General features: G+C 40.9%; 1 protein-coding gene across 1 annotated transcript in view; it reads left to right on the forward strand.

The window, feature by feature from the left end:
• The first annotated feature begins 313 nt into the window (after positions 1-313).
• The window catches only part of Dsg4 (desmoglein 4), a 57,764-nt gene continuing 42,721 nt past the window's right edge, over positions 314-15,356 (forward strand). Inside the window, exon 1 of the mRNA XM_052742749.1 lies at positions 314-392. Coding sequence (XP_052598709.1) covers positions 314-392 — 79 coding nt within the window. The remainder of the gene's footprint in view (positions 393-15,356) is intronic.

The following is a 15,356-nucleotide window of genomic DNA, read 5'->3' on the forward strand; positions in this document are numbered from 1 at the left end:
TCCAGTTATTCTCACCTTGACCACATCTAAACTGCACTTAATGGAATAATTTTCAAATTAAGAAATATGTCCTAGGAGGAAACCCACAGACAGAAACAATAGAGGGAGCCTGATCTCAAGCTGGAGTTTCAGGAATGCCTGTGGAGTCAAGGACTTTGCAGGTTCCGGTTGTGTTTCATAAGTATGGTTGTGAAGAATCTTGCTTACTGGGGAGGATATAGGGCACAATGCTCATTTTTCTCTTTACCACTGTAGTCGTGAATTAATAATAAAGGAAAGTTGCCAAGTTTACATTAGACTAAAGCAAGCGACCATGATGTGGCTGCCCTCACCAGTGTTAAATTACCTCCTAAGTACACAGACGGGGCAGTATTATATCTTCAGTCTAAGCAGTAAGTGACACTCTATTCTATGCAGGCCTTTAGTACATAATTCCAAAGATAAAATAGTTTGCTTATGCTGAGCTGTGGGGCGGGGTGGGTGGGGCACCTGCAGTATGGCTAAGCTTTGGGGTAAATTTTTAAGGGATCTGAAGGGGGAAAAACCCTGTTTTTAGAACATGAAAACTGTCTTGAGTGGGGAATGTTGGAAAAGAATTGTTTGTTCAGTAAAGGAATGGCAAACTATTATATATAATTGAGTTTAGTGTTTTTCTTTGATGGCCCTCCACTGTCAATTCGAAGTGATTAACCAGGACCCTTTACCAGAATTCATGTTACTTTGGAAAGAATAAAATAGTCACTAGACAAACCCATTCCTCAACTAAAATTTTTCATGCACATAACTTTGAAATTCTTCATTTGATTTGTCAATAATCTCCTGGCTTCTAAGTGTTCTGACTTAAAGACAGTTTACAAGTTATAGTATGATATATTTTTCTAGCTTTGAAATTTAGTAATGTGCTATTTATGATGTGTTGTTTCTGTTTGCCATATGGTGTTACCTGATTTAAAATCTCTCAGAGGAATCATAGCCTTCTAAGAGACAGTTGCATTTACTATATTACAAGGTAGAGGAATCTTTTCTTGTTTTTAAATTCAAAGTTAAAATAAGCACACTAAAGTGAAATGGGACATGGCAAAATAAAAATAGAGAAAATACTGGCCCTAGAGTTGTGAATTTTTTAATTCACAACTTTAAGATTTTTTTTTAAAGATTTTTTTTTTCTCCTCACTACCCATTTCTCAGGTTGTTACAGCATCCTTATACAACTTCCAGCACTTGTCAAAGACCTGGGAGTGATTGATTAATCCAGCAAGAGTACTCTGTTCTGTATAAGAGCAGATGCAGTGAATGTCTTAAAAGCCATAATATGTCTAATTTTAACTGTATAGAACATGTAAAATTTTGCTAACTTGTAGCATGCCAAAATGCAGAGGTATAAATAAAGTCACTCAAAGAGAGTCTTTCTCTTATTTTGTTTTAACATTTAGGGTAATGCACTGAAGATATGTAATTTTTTAAAAAATAAACTCAAAAGGTATTTGTTGAAATATACTTGAAGATGCATTGGTTTGGAAATTTGAACACATAGAAATAATGTAATTTTACTTCTAACTTCATCCAAAGGAAAGAACTCTGGCTACAGAAAGTAGTGTACTATATCCTTGTATCTTTACTTAGATACATGATGAATTCCAAAGATTTTGGGGGGTTGTCTAACAATTGACAATAAGACCATCTTTAATAAATGTGATTAGCATTCATCAGTTGTATAAGACCTGGGAAAATAAAATTTTAAATGGAGAACTTGTCTCCCATCTTCCTAGGAAAAGTAACTCCAGATCAAACCATTTCTTTCAGGATTATACAATGGTGCATTGTTTAGTCCTGCATCCTATAATACTTTAAAAAAATCATTGCATCATTGAAAGGTAGTTGCTCATGAATGGCCTTTGGGCAGGACTTTGCTCCTCTCTTTCAGTGATTTAATCTGAATCACAGGTGTTATTCCACAGATATAGGACAGAGGTGAGATTCATAAATTAGGCTGAATCTTAAACTCACATAATTTCAACCAAAGGAAAAATAAATAAATAGCAACGTAGTGTTATTTGTGTGTGGTTTGAAAATAAATCACAATACAACATCTGGTTTTCTGAAAAGGTAGTCCCTAGGGACAGAAAAAAGATATGTCACAAATTCTTTATTGTTGAATATGAACCAAATGACATGCACGACTGATTTTGACATACAACTCCAGAAATGTCTATTGTGTGCTATTTACCTCCATGAGTGTTGTGGGACACACTACATTTGCACAGAAAATTTTGCAGAAAAAGTATTTTTTGGGGATTCTTGATATAAGTTAATCTGGACATCTGTTCAGCATTATGTATAAAGATTGTAGTGTTCTATTTCACTCAGCGTAAAGTGCTAACAGAATTTTAATTATGCATCTTCAAAAATCATACTTCTGTATTTAGATGCTTTCAGTTACACCATTTACTTCTGAATTCATGCCAAGATTTTGTTAACAGCTAAGGCACATTTTGCATGACTTTAATGGAACCCTTAAAAACATTATAGTCTCTTTCAGAAAGACACTGAATATCCAAGTAAACTCCCAAGTGCTTAGCACACTTTTCCATGTGCATAATAAGCCCTAGCCTGTGGGATAGTCCTGGTGTTTTAGACTCCACCACACATTGCCCTGGGGTATTCATAATATAGCTCTCACACCCATGCAACTCAGTCTGCCCTCTGCCTCCAGATTACTCAGGTTTTTGTTGGTTTGGTTTGGTTTGGGTTGGGTTGGGTTGGGTTTTTGTTTTGGATTTTTGGGTTTTTTGGGTTTTTTGACACAGGGTTTCTCTGTGTAGTTTTGGTGCCTGTCCTGGATCTTGCTTTGTAGACCAGGCTGGCCTAGAACTCATAGAGATCCGCCTGGCTCTGCCTTTGGAGTGCTGGGATTAAAGGCATGTGCCATCACCACTCGGCAGATTACTGAGTTTTTGTTAGGACAAGGCTTGAGTAGATCATACTGACATCCACCAAATACTTTAAAGTGATGAATATTTTATTGTTAAATTCTCTATATTCCCTTCTATTTAACTGTATTTGCATAAATGCTTTATGACCAATGTGTACTTACTTTAACATATTTTTCTTACACTGTTTTCCAAGCATTTTAATTTCTCATATCCACCTTTTTCAGTCTTTAAACACAAAGTGCTTTCTTTCACGATAAACCTTTGGGGATGATAGGGCTGTTAGTTCCTTGCTTCATCATCTGTTGACTATTTTAAGACAGTTTGTAATTTCTGAATAGTTGTGTTTACAACAATAAAATGATTGATATGCCTCCATTGTCTTTCTGGAATTATATGGTTGGGGAGATTTTAGATTAGAAGAAATAATTAAAGTGTATCAAATCCAGTTATTATTTTAATTCCACATTCAAGGAGATCATTATGTTACTGTCACAATATTTACATATGTTTTCATTCTCCTTTGCTTAGCTTCCTTTCTTTCTGTGTCTACTGGAAGGCATGTCCTTCCCAATACTGCCTCGTGACAACACAGAGCAGCCATCACCAGGAAGCTAGCCACACTCAGGAGTACAGTTGAAAGCAATAATAAGACTTGCATTTAGACTCTCTAAGGGACAGTGCTTCTCTTATAGGACATATTTCTGTAAACAAGAAGGCTAAAACAGCAGTAACCCACTCTTAAGGCCAAAGTGTATTTGACACCCTCCCCTCAAGCCCTGGCATTTTCTGGGAGTCTCACTAATGAGATTATTAGCTTTGTGGATAGTGAAGGTACCCTAGTTTTCTGCAACTCTGCCATCTACACTTCCACCTCAGCATTTGGAAGCCTATGAGGTGGCCCCCAGAAACCACCCACTGATTTCATGGAAATTCCTTAGCAACCATTTAAGACAATAACTTCACAAATGACCCAAATCCTGCCTATTACTGTTGTAAAGACCATGGAGTACAGCTCTTCTCTGAGAAGCCGAGAGCCATCCTCTCGAGGATAGCTCATTTTTTCCCTCTGTCTGTGAACTGACATTCTTAAATCTGTTTAAAAATGTCTTTTAATAAACTTCAGCTCTGTTTCGTACTGACTCATCTTTAAATTGTTTTCTGTGACAAAACCAATCATCAGGCGTAATTACCCTGGATGGCAAATCTTGGGGGACATTTGACATTCTGCCCCTGGCCCAGTAGACTGGTGGCCAGCTCATAGTGGAGGATGCTTCATTGCAGCCTCCAGAGTCTCCATAGCCTTCCTTACCTGTGTGTTTGGGCTGACTTTTTATGTCTCTTATTAAAATATACCAATTATACATAAGAATGGGTTTCATTATGGTATTTTCATACATATGTATAGTGTTTTCAATCATATTTAACCCTCCTCCAATTTCCCTCTCTAGCTCCAATCCCACTCTCAGCAATCTCCTTCCTCCTCTCCTCTAGCTGTGTGTCTGTGTCTGTGTGTGTGTCTGTGTCTATGTGTGTCTGTGTGTGTGTCTGTGTGTGTCTATGTGTGTGTCTGTGTCTGTGTGTGTGCTTGTGTGTCTGTGTGTGTCTATGTATGTCTGTATGTGTGTCTGTGTCTGTGTGTGTGCCTGTGTGTGTGTCTGTTTGTGTACTTGTGTGTCTGTGTGTGTGTGTGCATGTGTCTGTGTGTGTCTGTGTGTATGTCTATGTATGTGTCTGTGTGTGTATCTGTGTGTGTGTGTGCGTGTGTCTGTGTATGTGTCTATGTGTGTATCTCTGTGTGTGTGTGTGCGCGTGCACGTGCATGTGTGTGTGCGTGTGCACGCACACGTGTGTGTGTGTGTGTGTGTGTGTGTGTGTGTGTGTGTGTGTGTGTTCCAGTGTGTTTCATTAGGGTTGGCTACATGAGCATAGGTGAGGTTTGTTTACAGGAGCGTGGCCACTTCACCAGTGACTATACCACTAAAGAAAACACTCCCCCTCTCCCATCAACTATTAAGTGTATATAAATCCTCAGGGGGGGAGGGGACCTCATGAGCCCCTCCCTCTTCCATGACAGACTGTCAACAGGCCCAATCTTGTCTAGATCTTGTAAATGTAATCACAGCTGCTGTGAGTTCAAGAGTTCAACGGCTATGTTGTGTCTAGAAGTCATTTCTATACCACTCCCCTACCCCAACCCCAACCCCAACCCCTCCAGGTCTTACATTCCTTCCATCTCTTCTGTGATGCTCCCTGAGCTCCAAGGAAGTGATACAGGTATCCCATTCATGACTAAGACTCCATCAGTCCCTTATTGCCAGTACTTTGACCAGCTATGAATCTCGGCAGTCACCACTGACCACTCGGAGAAGAGATTCTCTCACCAAAGCGAACACGACACTAACCTCTGGATGTGAACATAGTTATGTAGAGAATAATTTCATTGTGGCCATTTAGTAAAGCAACAGCAGCTTTTCCACTGGGGTCTATGACCTCTAGGCAACAGGCTTTTCATTGCATTTACAGTTCCACAAAAGCCCACAGAGCCTGTCACATCCCTGACACTGCTCAAAAGTCCAACACAATCTCTCATCCACCTCGAGGCTCCCCTGGATTTGCCCTGTAGCTATGGATGATTTTGAACTTGCAATCCTCCTTCTTCCACATCCAACATGCTGGGATTACAGATGTGTCCATTATGCTAGATTTCTGTGGACTGGGGATTGAACCCAGGGCTTTCTGCATGGTAAGCAAGCAGCACACCACTCCATTCTCAAGGCAACCCCGTAAGTGTGTGCCATTATAAAATCAAAACACAAGTTACATGTTGTCAATACACACAGTGGCCCAGAGTAAAAATTCTAGTTCCAAAAAAGAAGTAGAGAGACAGCAAGGAGAGATTGGACCAAAGCAAGACTGAAACACAGCAGAGCAAATACCAAATCCTGTATCTGCACATCTAGTATCTACTTCCCTGTCCTTTATCTACCCACCTGTCTAGTTATCTATCCACCTGTCCAGTATCTACCTGCCTGTCTAGTATTTGGAGCTCACAATGGAATCATCTGGGCTCCAAAGGGCATGAGTAGCTCTTCCCTTTCAGCTCTGCCTCCAACAGCACGCACAGCCTCTGTGTAGAAGCAGGCTCCATTCTGTGCCGGCAGCCTGCCTCTACAGGCCTATTGCTAGCAGCTTAAGGAATTCTTTTTAGAGACAAAAATGTGTTTTGGATCCACAATGTGCTATTTAATAAAATTGGTTCCTCTGGGTTTCACTCCAAGTCAGTTTGCTTCAAAGGGGTCTCAAGTTGCCCTCTTGAAGTCAAAAGGGTAGTGTAGGATATCGGTGGAAGTGTCCTTATAATGACGACCTTCAGGACAATCTGTGTATTGTTTCATTTGGCTCAGGAGTAGGGTATGGGCAGCCCTGAGGGATTTCCCTTTCTGGTGTCGGTGGCATTCATTAAACATTACGTGAGTCTCTGGCCAGAAAACAAAGACGCGCAAGCAAAAAACATGGCAGAGCAGTCGTTGAGGAGACACACCAACAATGCTTCAGATAGATGATGGACAAGCCCACAGTAATGTCAGCGTTGGCAGCAGCAGAAACTCTGCTCCATGCTGCCTCCTGCAGTGCCTAGCAGGGCTTTTCTAAGATCTCCACCAACAGAAGCAAGAGTCTTGGTTTTGTCTCGGCAAAGAATTTCAGGATGAGCCAGGATGGAGCAGAGTTGGAGCTCAGTAGAAGACTTTCCAACGGGTTTCAAAATGGGGGTTAAAAGAAGAGATGCTCAGAAGAGGAGGAAGAGAAATCCAAGATCAAAGAGAGAGTCAGGGTTCAAGAGGGTATCGGTATTTCTCAAGAAAGAGTAGGGGTTCAGTATCTTTGGAGACACTGGTGTTGGTGGCTTCTGAGGTGGGTTCTCAAAGAGCATCTAGGGAAGATTTGTTTTTTGGGAAAATGAGAAACAAAGGTTTAGTCTTATAAGATTCCCAGAAAAAAAAATGTCTGAGAGAAAAGCGAGGACACACTTCAAGCCAGCCAGTTAAATTTAAATTTCATTGTGTATTGCCTTGAGAAAAAGTTGAGAATAATAAGAACATTATTACATTGATCAAAAAGTATGGAAATACTAAGTGTGGTGGTGCATGACTTTAATGGAGCCATTTTCTTGCCATGTGCTTGGTGCCTGAGTTCAAATAAGACAAATTCTGACACTGTAGGAGAGACTGACTTTTCTTAGTTTGGCACCCAGTCTGCACACTCCAGTCTGCATGCCCCTGCCTGTGCACCTGTTTCCTAGTGTTATCCCTTCTTTCAGACTCTCTCTTTTTTGTTTTGTTTTTTGAGACAGGGTTTCTCTGTGTAGTTTCTCAAACTCACAGAGATCCACCTGGCTCTGCCTCCCGAGTACTGGGATTAAAGACGTGTGCCACCACCTGGCTCTTTCAGACTCTCCTAAACAAAACCCAGGGGAAAGAAATTCTGCCCCCAGAACATCAGAATATCAGATCCTGTTTTCACCAAAACTCACATGTGGTTTGACCCAGAATGTAAATGTCACCCTTTTTCAAAGGAAAACACCTTATTCGACCTGTGAGAGATTACTTTCAGACAAACCCCCTGATCAGTTGCAGGCCTAGGCTTCTCTGACCTGTTCTGGCTGTGATCTAATTCTAGGTTTACACAGAATTGGATCACAAAGCAGAATTTGGGGTGTGTAGTTGGTTGTTTCTCCTCTTTGCTCTTCAAGGGGCTTGCCACTCAGCTCCCAAACAAATACATGGAGGCTTACTCTTTTTAATCAATGCCTAGCCTTAGCTTGGCTTATTTCTAGTCAGCTTTTCTTATTCCATCTACTTTGCCTCTGGGCTTTTTCCTTTTCTTACTTCTGTATATCTTACTTTCACTCTTACTCCATGGCTGGCTGGGTGGCTGTGTGGCTGGATGGCTGGTCCCTGGCATCCTCCTCTCTCTGTTCTCTTGCTCCTTGATCTTTTGCTCCTCCTTCTGATCCCGCTAATGTTCTTCTCCTTCTATTTATTTGCTCTGCCTGCCAGCCCCACCTATTTCTCTTTCCTGCCTCGCTATTGGCCGTTCAGCTCTTTATTAGACCAATCAGGTGTTTTAGGCAGGCAAAGTAACAGAGCTTCACAGAGCTAAACAAATGCAACAGAAAAGAATGCAGCACATCTTTTCATACACAAATGCAGCACATCTTAAACTAATATTCTACAACAGGGATGATTTTGGGAAAAGGTAATGAAATCACTGATAAACATGAAAAGAGAAGGGGAAGGGAAGGCAGACGACAAAAGCCTCAAGACAATACCAGTTGCTACCACAGGCAACCAAAGTGAAGTTCGGTCTGCCTGACAAGCAACTGGAAGCCAGTGAATTTTGTGTTCACTGCAGAAGTAAGCATGCAACGAGTAAGGGAGGTTGTACCTTTATACACGCCGACTGCTTCCAGCTAATAACCTAGGCCGCCTGCCACCTAGGTGGGTAAAGCAACTCGGCCATCACTGACATAAAGAAATGCATATGTTATCCAAATGCTAGCTCATTGGATAGGTGGATATGAGCAAAATATGGAGAGCATTTCATGAAGACCTGTCAGCCATCTGTGCACCTACTCTCTGAATTTTTTGATGGGACAGGACTTGCTTGAGCATTTCTCTATAAATAAAGATGGCAGCTGAGCCAAAATATTGGTGCATTGAGTAACAAAGCCAGATGGTGTAAAGGCCCCCTTGTCACTAACATTGGTGGGTTTATAGCACCTACATCAATTAGATGCTTGCCCCTGCTGAGAGCTCAGGCACTCACTCACTCTCCTCTAATGCATGACTTCGCTTGTTGTGAAATGACCTGGGTAGACGGATGTTTGCGAATCTGTTTATTGCCAGAAACAAAGGCAACTGGTTTACCAAAGTTACCACTGCACCCATGACCTCAGCATCTTCCAACACATTGCTAACAGCATCATGCCGGTGTGCTCTGTATGAGACAGCTAGACTATCTTAAAAGGGACATCAATGTTTAATACAGCACTATTCACAACTAAGTAATGGCACCAAGCTAGATGCCCAACAAAAGAGGACTGGATAAAGAGAATGTTGCTCTTACATTCAGTGGAAGTTTTTACAACCGTGAAGAAGAATGAAATCATGCTGTGTGCAAGAAACTGGAGGTAATCATGTTAGATAAATCATCAGTCTCAGAAAGAGAAATATCATGTTTTCTCTCATTTCTGGGCCCTAGACAGTAGAGACATGTTGAGTCATAGATGTACTGATGATGTGAAACAAGCTAACTGGGGGAAAAAGGGGACTGACTAATAAGAAAGGGAAGGAGAAAGAGGATACTGAGGGAGCGTGAGGAGAATACATTCAAAGTATATTACATACATGCGTGGAAATGCCCTCATGTAACCCTGTACAATTAAAAAATTAAATCAGGAAATGAAACAACTCAGAGCAAGATCTATAGTCCATAGTCTCACATGAAACAAGACGGAGTCTTAAAACACAGATGTGCTTAGTAATGAGAGTTCTAAGTTTGTTTGTTCAGCATAAGTAACTAAAATAAAACACTGTAAAGGGAGAAAAGGGGCACACTAAAAAATTACATCGTCACAAGATACATATATGTGTGTGTACATAAAATTAAGTAGAAAATTTTGAATTAACATACAATTTTTAAATTAACACGTTAAATAGAAGCTTGACAGTTGCTCGCTGAATATGAATAAATGCTGGCTGTTCTCTGTTCACATTGTTAATCCTGAGCTTCACCAGGGAAAAATCAGTTCCACCCTTTTGAGCTGAATTTAAATCAAGCTTTATTTAAATATTAAATACTGACCTAGAAGGACTTTGGTCAGGACCACTCCCTGGAACTTCCAGCTGAATGGCCCAGAAACATATGTTAAAGAGCTATCATCGAAGGCCACCACTTTGCTTTTCCATGTGACTTTGTTGTTATTTTCCAAGCATCTCAGGAAGTTATGTGGTCCTTGGGCAAGTGAGGTTTACAGGTTAATTTGGGGTATTACAACATCACCCTGAAATCTATCCTTGCTCTGAGGGTCTGCTGTGAGAACTGAGCCCTGGACCACACCACACTGCCCCTCAAATTCCTATCCCTTCAGAGACAGCTGCTGGCTCTGTATTGTTCCTTAGTGTGATCAGGTCTCTGCAAATTGAGTGGCAAAGCATCTTAACTTTGTCAGAATGCAGATGTTTCTTGGCCAGGTGTTTTAAATATTTCAGGGGAAAGATGAGATTTGGAAATATTTGACCTAACAAGTGTCTTTTTGAACCATAAGTCAACTGAAAAGATAATAAAAATGAAAAAAAAAAGGGTTATTTTCTAAATATCTGAAAAAGCCAAGCATTTCCTCTGTAAGGGAAAATTGCTCAATCCCTGTGCAGTGGTGTATGTCAAAATATCCCTTCATCTTTCCTCTACTCATGACAAACAGGCAATGTTTAGACTGACCCCTCGGTTGCTAGGGCAAGCAGAGGTCATCCTTTACAGAGAAGACGTGGACTTCAGGTTCTCATCCACAGACAGCGTTATTCCACACTAACAGAGTAACTCCCTCTTTGTGCAGCATCTTCTACCAGCTAGAGCTGAGACTTCGTTGCCAACAAAATGAATTGCTTCCAACATAAACAAGAAGGCAAATGTGAGCCTGTGGGAACTTTTCACAGGGAGAATGCAATGCAAGGGAAGGAGGGCCTCCCTTGTGGCTGACTCAGCCTCGGAGGACGGTGACACCTGTGAGCTTCTCTCTCCAAAGCAAGGAAAGGAGACCAGAACCTTGGAAGATACACGTGAAGTGCTTGAAAAGCCAGTACAGACAGGAACACATTAAAACAGGATATAATTTCAGGTAACAGGAGAAAACTATCAGGAAGGAGATGCTATGAATGGAAATAACAAATAAATAAAACCTATATTCAGTTATTAGCATTCAAAATATATTAATGTGCAGAAAAACAACTTATATCTATGTTCAGTGATATAGATCTCAACAAATATCAAACATGTTGAAGATTAGAGGTGGTAGAAAGTTGAAAAGAATGACTGCTTAAAGAGAATGTAATGCGGGCTGGAGAGATGGCTCAGAGGTTAAGAGCACTGACTGCTCTTCCAGAGGTCCTGAGTTCAATTCCCAGCAACCACATGGTGGCTTACAACCATCTGTAATGAGAGCTGGCACCTTCTTCTGTATACATAATAAATAAATAAATCTTTAAAAAAAAAAAAAAGAGAATGTAATGCATGCTAGTTTTGTTGCATAAATATATCTAATTTGACTCCCAAAGAAAATAGAAGAGCAATTAATTAACTCACGGTGGGGGGCGGGGCGTGCACAGCATGTGGGTGGCAGTAGTGGAGCCAGATCTAAATGTCCTGTAGTTCCTGATATCATGCTGGCATAGCATATTTAACTTAACTTCAGATAAGGATCTAATTTGATAACCGTCAAAAAACTGGAATCCACAACTGGGATAGGCTTTAAAAATGTGAATACATTGTAACTCCTATGTAACAAGACCTGATAATACTGACAAATGAAGGTGTAGGGCAGAGTCCATGCATTTTATTCTACTAGGCTCCAGAAGCTCAAATAAAAATAGCAATCAGCGTAAGAGTGGAAACTAATCCTTCTCCTAAAGGAATTTGAGGGTGGTAAGTAATTCCTCTAATCATATATGCATATAACACAAAGAATGTCTGATAAATCTGGTAAAATCTACATCCAAAGTAGGAAGATCTCCCAGGTATGTCCAATCTTTTTTTGTCTTAAGTCAAATTCTTGGCTTTTAAATTTTTATTTATATGTATGTGAGTCTGTGTGGGTGTATATATGCACAGTAGATCATACATCATTGCTTGTGGAGGCCAGAAGAGGGCATCAGATCCGCAGGAGCTGGAGTTACAGGAATTTGTGGATCCCCAGGAGTTACGTTGATGCACAGATCCCAACTCCAGTCCGCCCGGTTTCCAAGCAAGCATTAACTACTGAGCCATCTTTGCAGCCTCATTCCAGAGCCTTTTGACACTGTCATCTACAAATCCTTGAAGCCAGGTACGGTGGCTCACACCTGCAAGCTCAGCATTTGGGAGGTAGAAGCATAGGATTCCCACAAGTTCAAGGCCAGCCTGGTCTACTTAGCAAGTTCCAAGTCAGCCAAAGCTACATAGTAAGACCTTGTCTCAAAAGGCAAAGCAAAGTTCAAGCTCAAGGACCCTGCGCTCTAATTTAAAAAGTGACACGAGCACCAAACCTCACGATGTTTCAAGTATGTTTAGAGTTGTAAGTCAGGCCACATTGGTAGTGATACTCAGCCATGTGCAACCTGTGAACATACCTGGTAGCGCTACTCCATTTCTAGCTGTATTGCAGAATCCGTGCTGTCTGATTGCCTGCATGCCTCCAAACCAGTATGTTGAAACCTTTGTTATGGTTCACATTGATTGTCAACTTGCCAGGTTCTAAAATCACAAGGAGACAAGCCTCTGGGTATCTGACGAGAGATTACTAGAGCAAATTAATTGAGGTGGGGAGAGCCACCTTGACTATGAGCTCCAGCATTCCATGGGCTGGAGTCCAGGACTGAAGAAAAAAATGCTGAGCACCAGCATTCACCTCTCTCTGCATCTTGACTGTGGATGAGATGTAATGAGCCTGTCAAGTACCTGCTGCCATGATGTCTTCACCGTAATGGACAGCATCCCCTCACACTGTAAGCTGAATTCAACCTTCCATCCCTCAAAGTAACTAGTATAATCCTAAACCTGAGGGGTCAACATTAAGAGTGGGACCTTCAAGAAATGATGAAGACTTAGTACAGAGCCTTCACGAATGGGATTATTACTCTGATAAAAAACATACCCAAAGAAGCATATCACCTCTTCCACCATGAAAGCAAACACCAAGGTGTCACCTATGAGGCAGGAAGCAAGACCTTGACATAAACAGGGTCTGCCAGTGCTTTGGTCTTAGACCTCTAAGCCTTCTGTGCTATAAGAAGCAAATGTGCATAAGCTCACCAGTCTCTGGCTTTTTGTTTTAAAAATATGAATGAACTGAGACAAGAAACTAGTATTCTCCAAAGGTGACATAATCCTTCATAATATAGAGACATCCAGCTATAAAATTATCTGAATTCTGGAAACCTGCTTCCACATCATTGATTAGCAGGGGAGGGAATGTGGAAGGTCAGACTCCCAAAAGATGTCACCTGTGCTTTTTTTCTAAGTAAGTTGGCATGTTTATAAATTAGTATTAATTATATCATTAACCAGATGGACTAAAGGGGAAAGGAAGTAACCCTCCCATATAAAAATAAATAATGGTTAATATTCTCCACCTCCATGAAAAGACATTGAATTACATCAGAAAAACTGTCCAGACTAGCAAGATGGCTTAGTGGGTAACAATACTAATTTACCAGGCCTGATAATCTAAATTCAACCCAGCAGGATTCACACAGTACAGAGAAAGCCAGAATCAACTCACACAAGTTATCCTGTGTTTCACATGCACACTATGGCACGTAAGGATGCTACCACACACACGGGCATATGCATACACACACACACACACACACACACACACACACACACACACACACACACACACAAACACATTAAATAAACAAATAATATTTTTAAAGAAAAAAATGACATCCTCTTTCTTTGGTCCATCCACAGAATAAAATAATGACTCTGAATCAACAGTTCTTTTTAAATGCTCTTATCACACATTGTTTACTTTGTGTATAGGCATACAGGAATGGGCACACATATGCATGGAGTATTGAGGAGGTCAGAAGAAAACTTCAAGAATGAGTTCTCTCCTTCCACCATATGGATCCTGAAGATGTATTTTGGTTGCTATAATAATATACCATGATCAAAAGCAACTTATGGAAGAAAGAATTTACCTGGGCTTATAGAATTTACCTGGGCTTATATCCACAACTAGAGAGATGTGTCAGGAAACGGCCAGGGCAAGAATCTGAGCAGTCATGTTCTTAATATCAGTCATGAAACAGACAGAGCAAAATGGAGGTGGGATTTGGCGATGAACTCTCAAAGCCTGTCCCAGTGACATTCTCCCTCCAGCAAAGCTGCACCACCTCCCAAAGAGGGTCAACAGCTGCAGACCAAGTGTTCAAACACCCGATCCTGCGGGGGACATTCTCATTCAACCCACCACAAGATGAAATTCGAGTTGTCAGGCTGGAGGCAGGCACATTTACCCACTAAACTAGCTCATTGGCCCTTGAGTCAAGAGTTCTTAACTCCAGCCAGCAAAATCAAAATTACCTCAGGAGTGTGTAACAACTAAGTAATTCTTTGACTCATTCCATATTTGAATTCAGTAGACTAGAGGACAAGAAATCTTCATTTTTCCCCACATTACCTAAGAAATACATCTCAAAAGCCATACCTACTTTTAGATCCTCTTATTCCTTGATTTATTCCCCAGACTGAGTTGCCCAGATCCTATATTTGAGTTGGCCAGACACAGAGCTGGCCATTTGTGAAGACAGAAAACCTTATGTATCTTTCAGAAGAAGAAAACATGTAAAATACATCTGTCCATCAGACAGGTAGACAGAAATAAGGTGAACAATATACTCAGTATAGCTTTGCCACAAGAAGGGCACAGCCGACGGCCTTGAGCAAGGCAGAGTGACATCTCAGTGATAATAACACGTATAGGTACCTCTGTCAAAATCAGGAATTCAGAAGCCAATGAAGAGGCCATTTTCAGTCTAAGTATGTAGTGAATATGTAAGCAGTATACTTTAATTAATACAGAACCAGAAGCCAAGCTGTTCTGTGTCTATGTGTTTGGAATACATCCTACACACAAAGAAAATCAGCAGGGCACCTCAGTTAGGGTGCATGTATGATTTTAGGGTGCAAACTAGCATCATCCTTATGGTATTAACATGACTCTTCGGGAAACTAACATTTAACCTCCATGATTTCTAACACTTACTAAATAACCTGGTGGCTGGTCCTTTGTCACCATACATAAATTAGCTTTAATGAGGGCACAGAATGTTTATCTTCAGTGCTGTAGGCGACCCATCAGACACATCGTCACAGCAACCCCTCTGGGTCAACACAAAGACAAGGCTGTTTGTGTTTGTCCATCTCCCAGGCCCAGGCTAATGAAAACCTCCTTGCCTGCACCAGTTCTAAAACTATTGCTTGTGTTTGACAAACTAGTTCATGACCATAAGAATTTCTAAGTTTCTTTTCCTCTAACATCAACTTTCAGAAGAAAAGTTGTCTGGAGATGGCCAAATAGCACTTTCTGGGACCCCTATACTGCCACAATGTGAGGGAAAATATTCACTTGACATTCTCACCATAGCCTCTTGGCCTGTG

The sequence above is a fragment of the Peromyscus californicus genome, unplaced genomic scaffold (assembly GCF_007827085.1).
Source record: "Peromyscus californicus insignis strain IS unplaced genomic scaffold, ASM782708v3 Scaffold_17__1_contigs__length_78620276, whole genome shotgun sequence".
Classification (NCBI taxonomy): domain Eukaryota; kingdom Metazoa; phylum Chordata; class Mammalia; order Rodentia; family Cricetidae; genus Peromyscus; species Peromyscus californicus.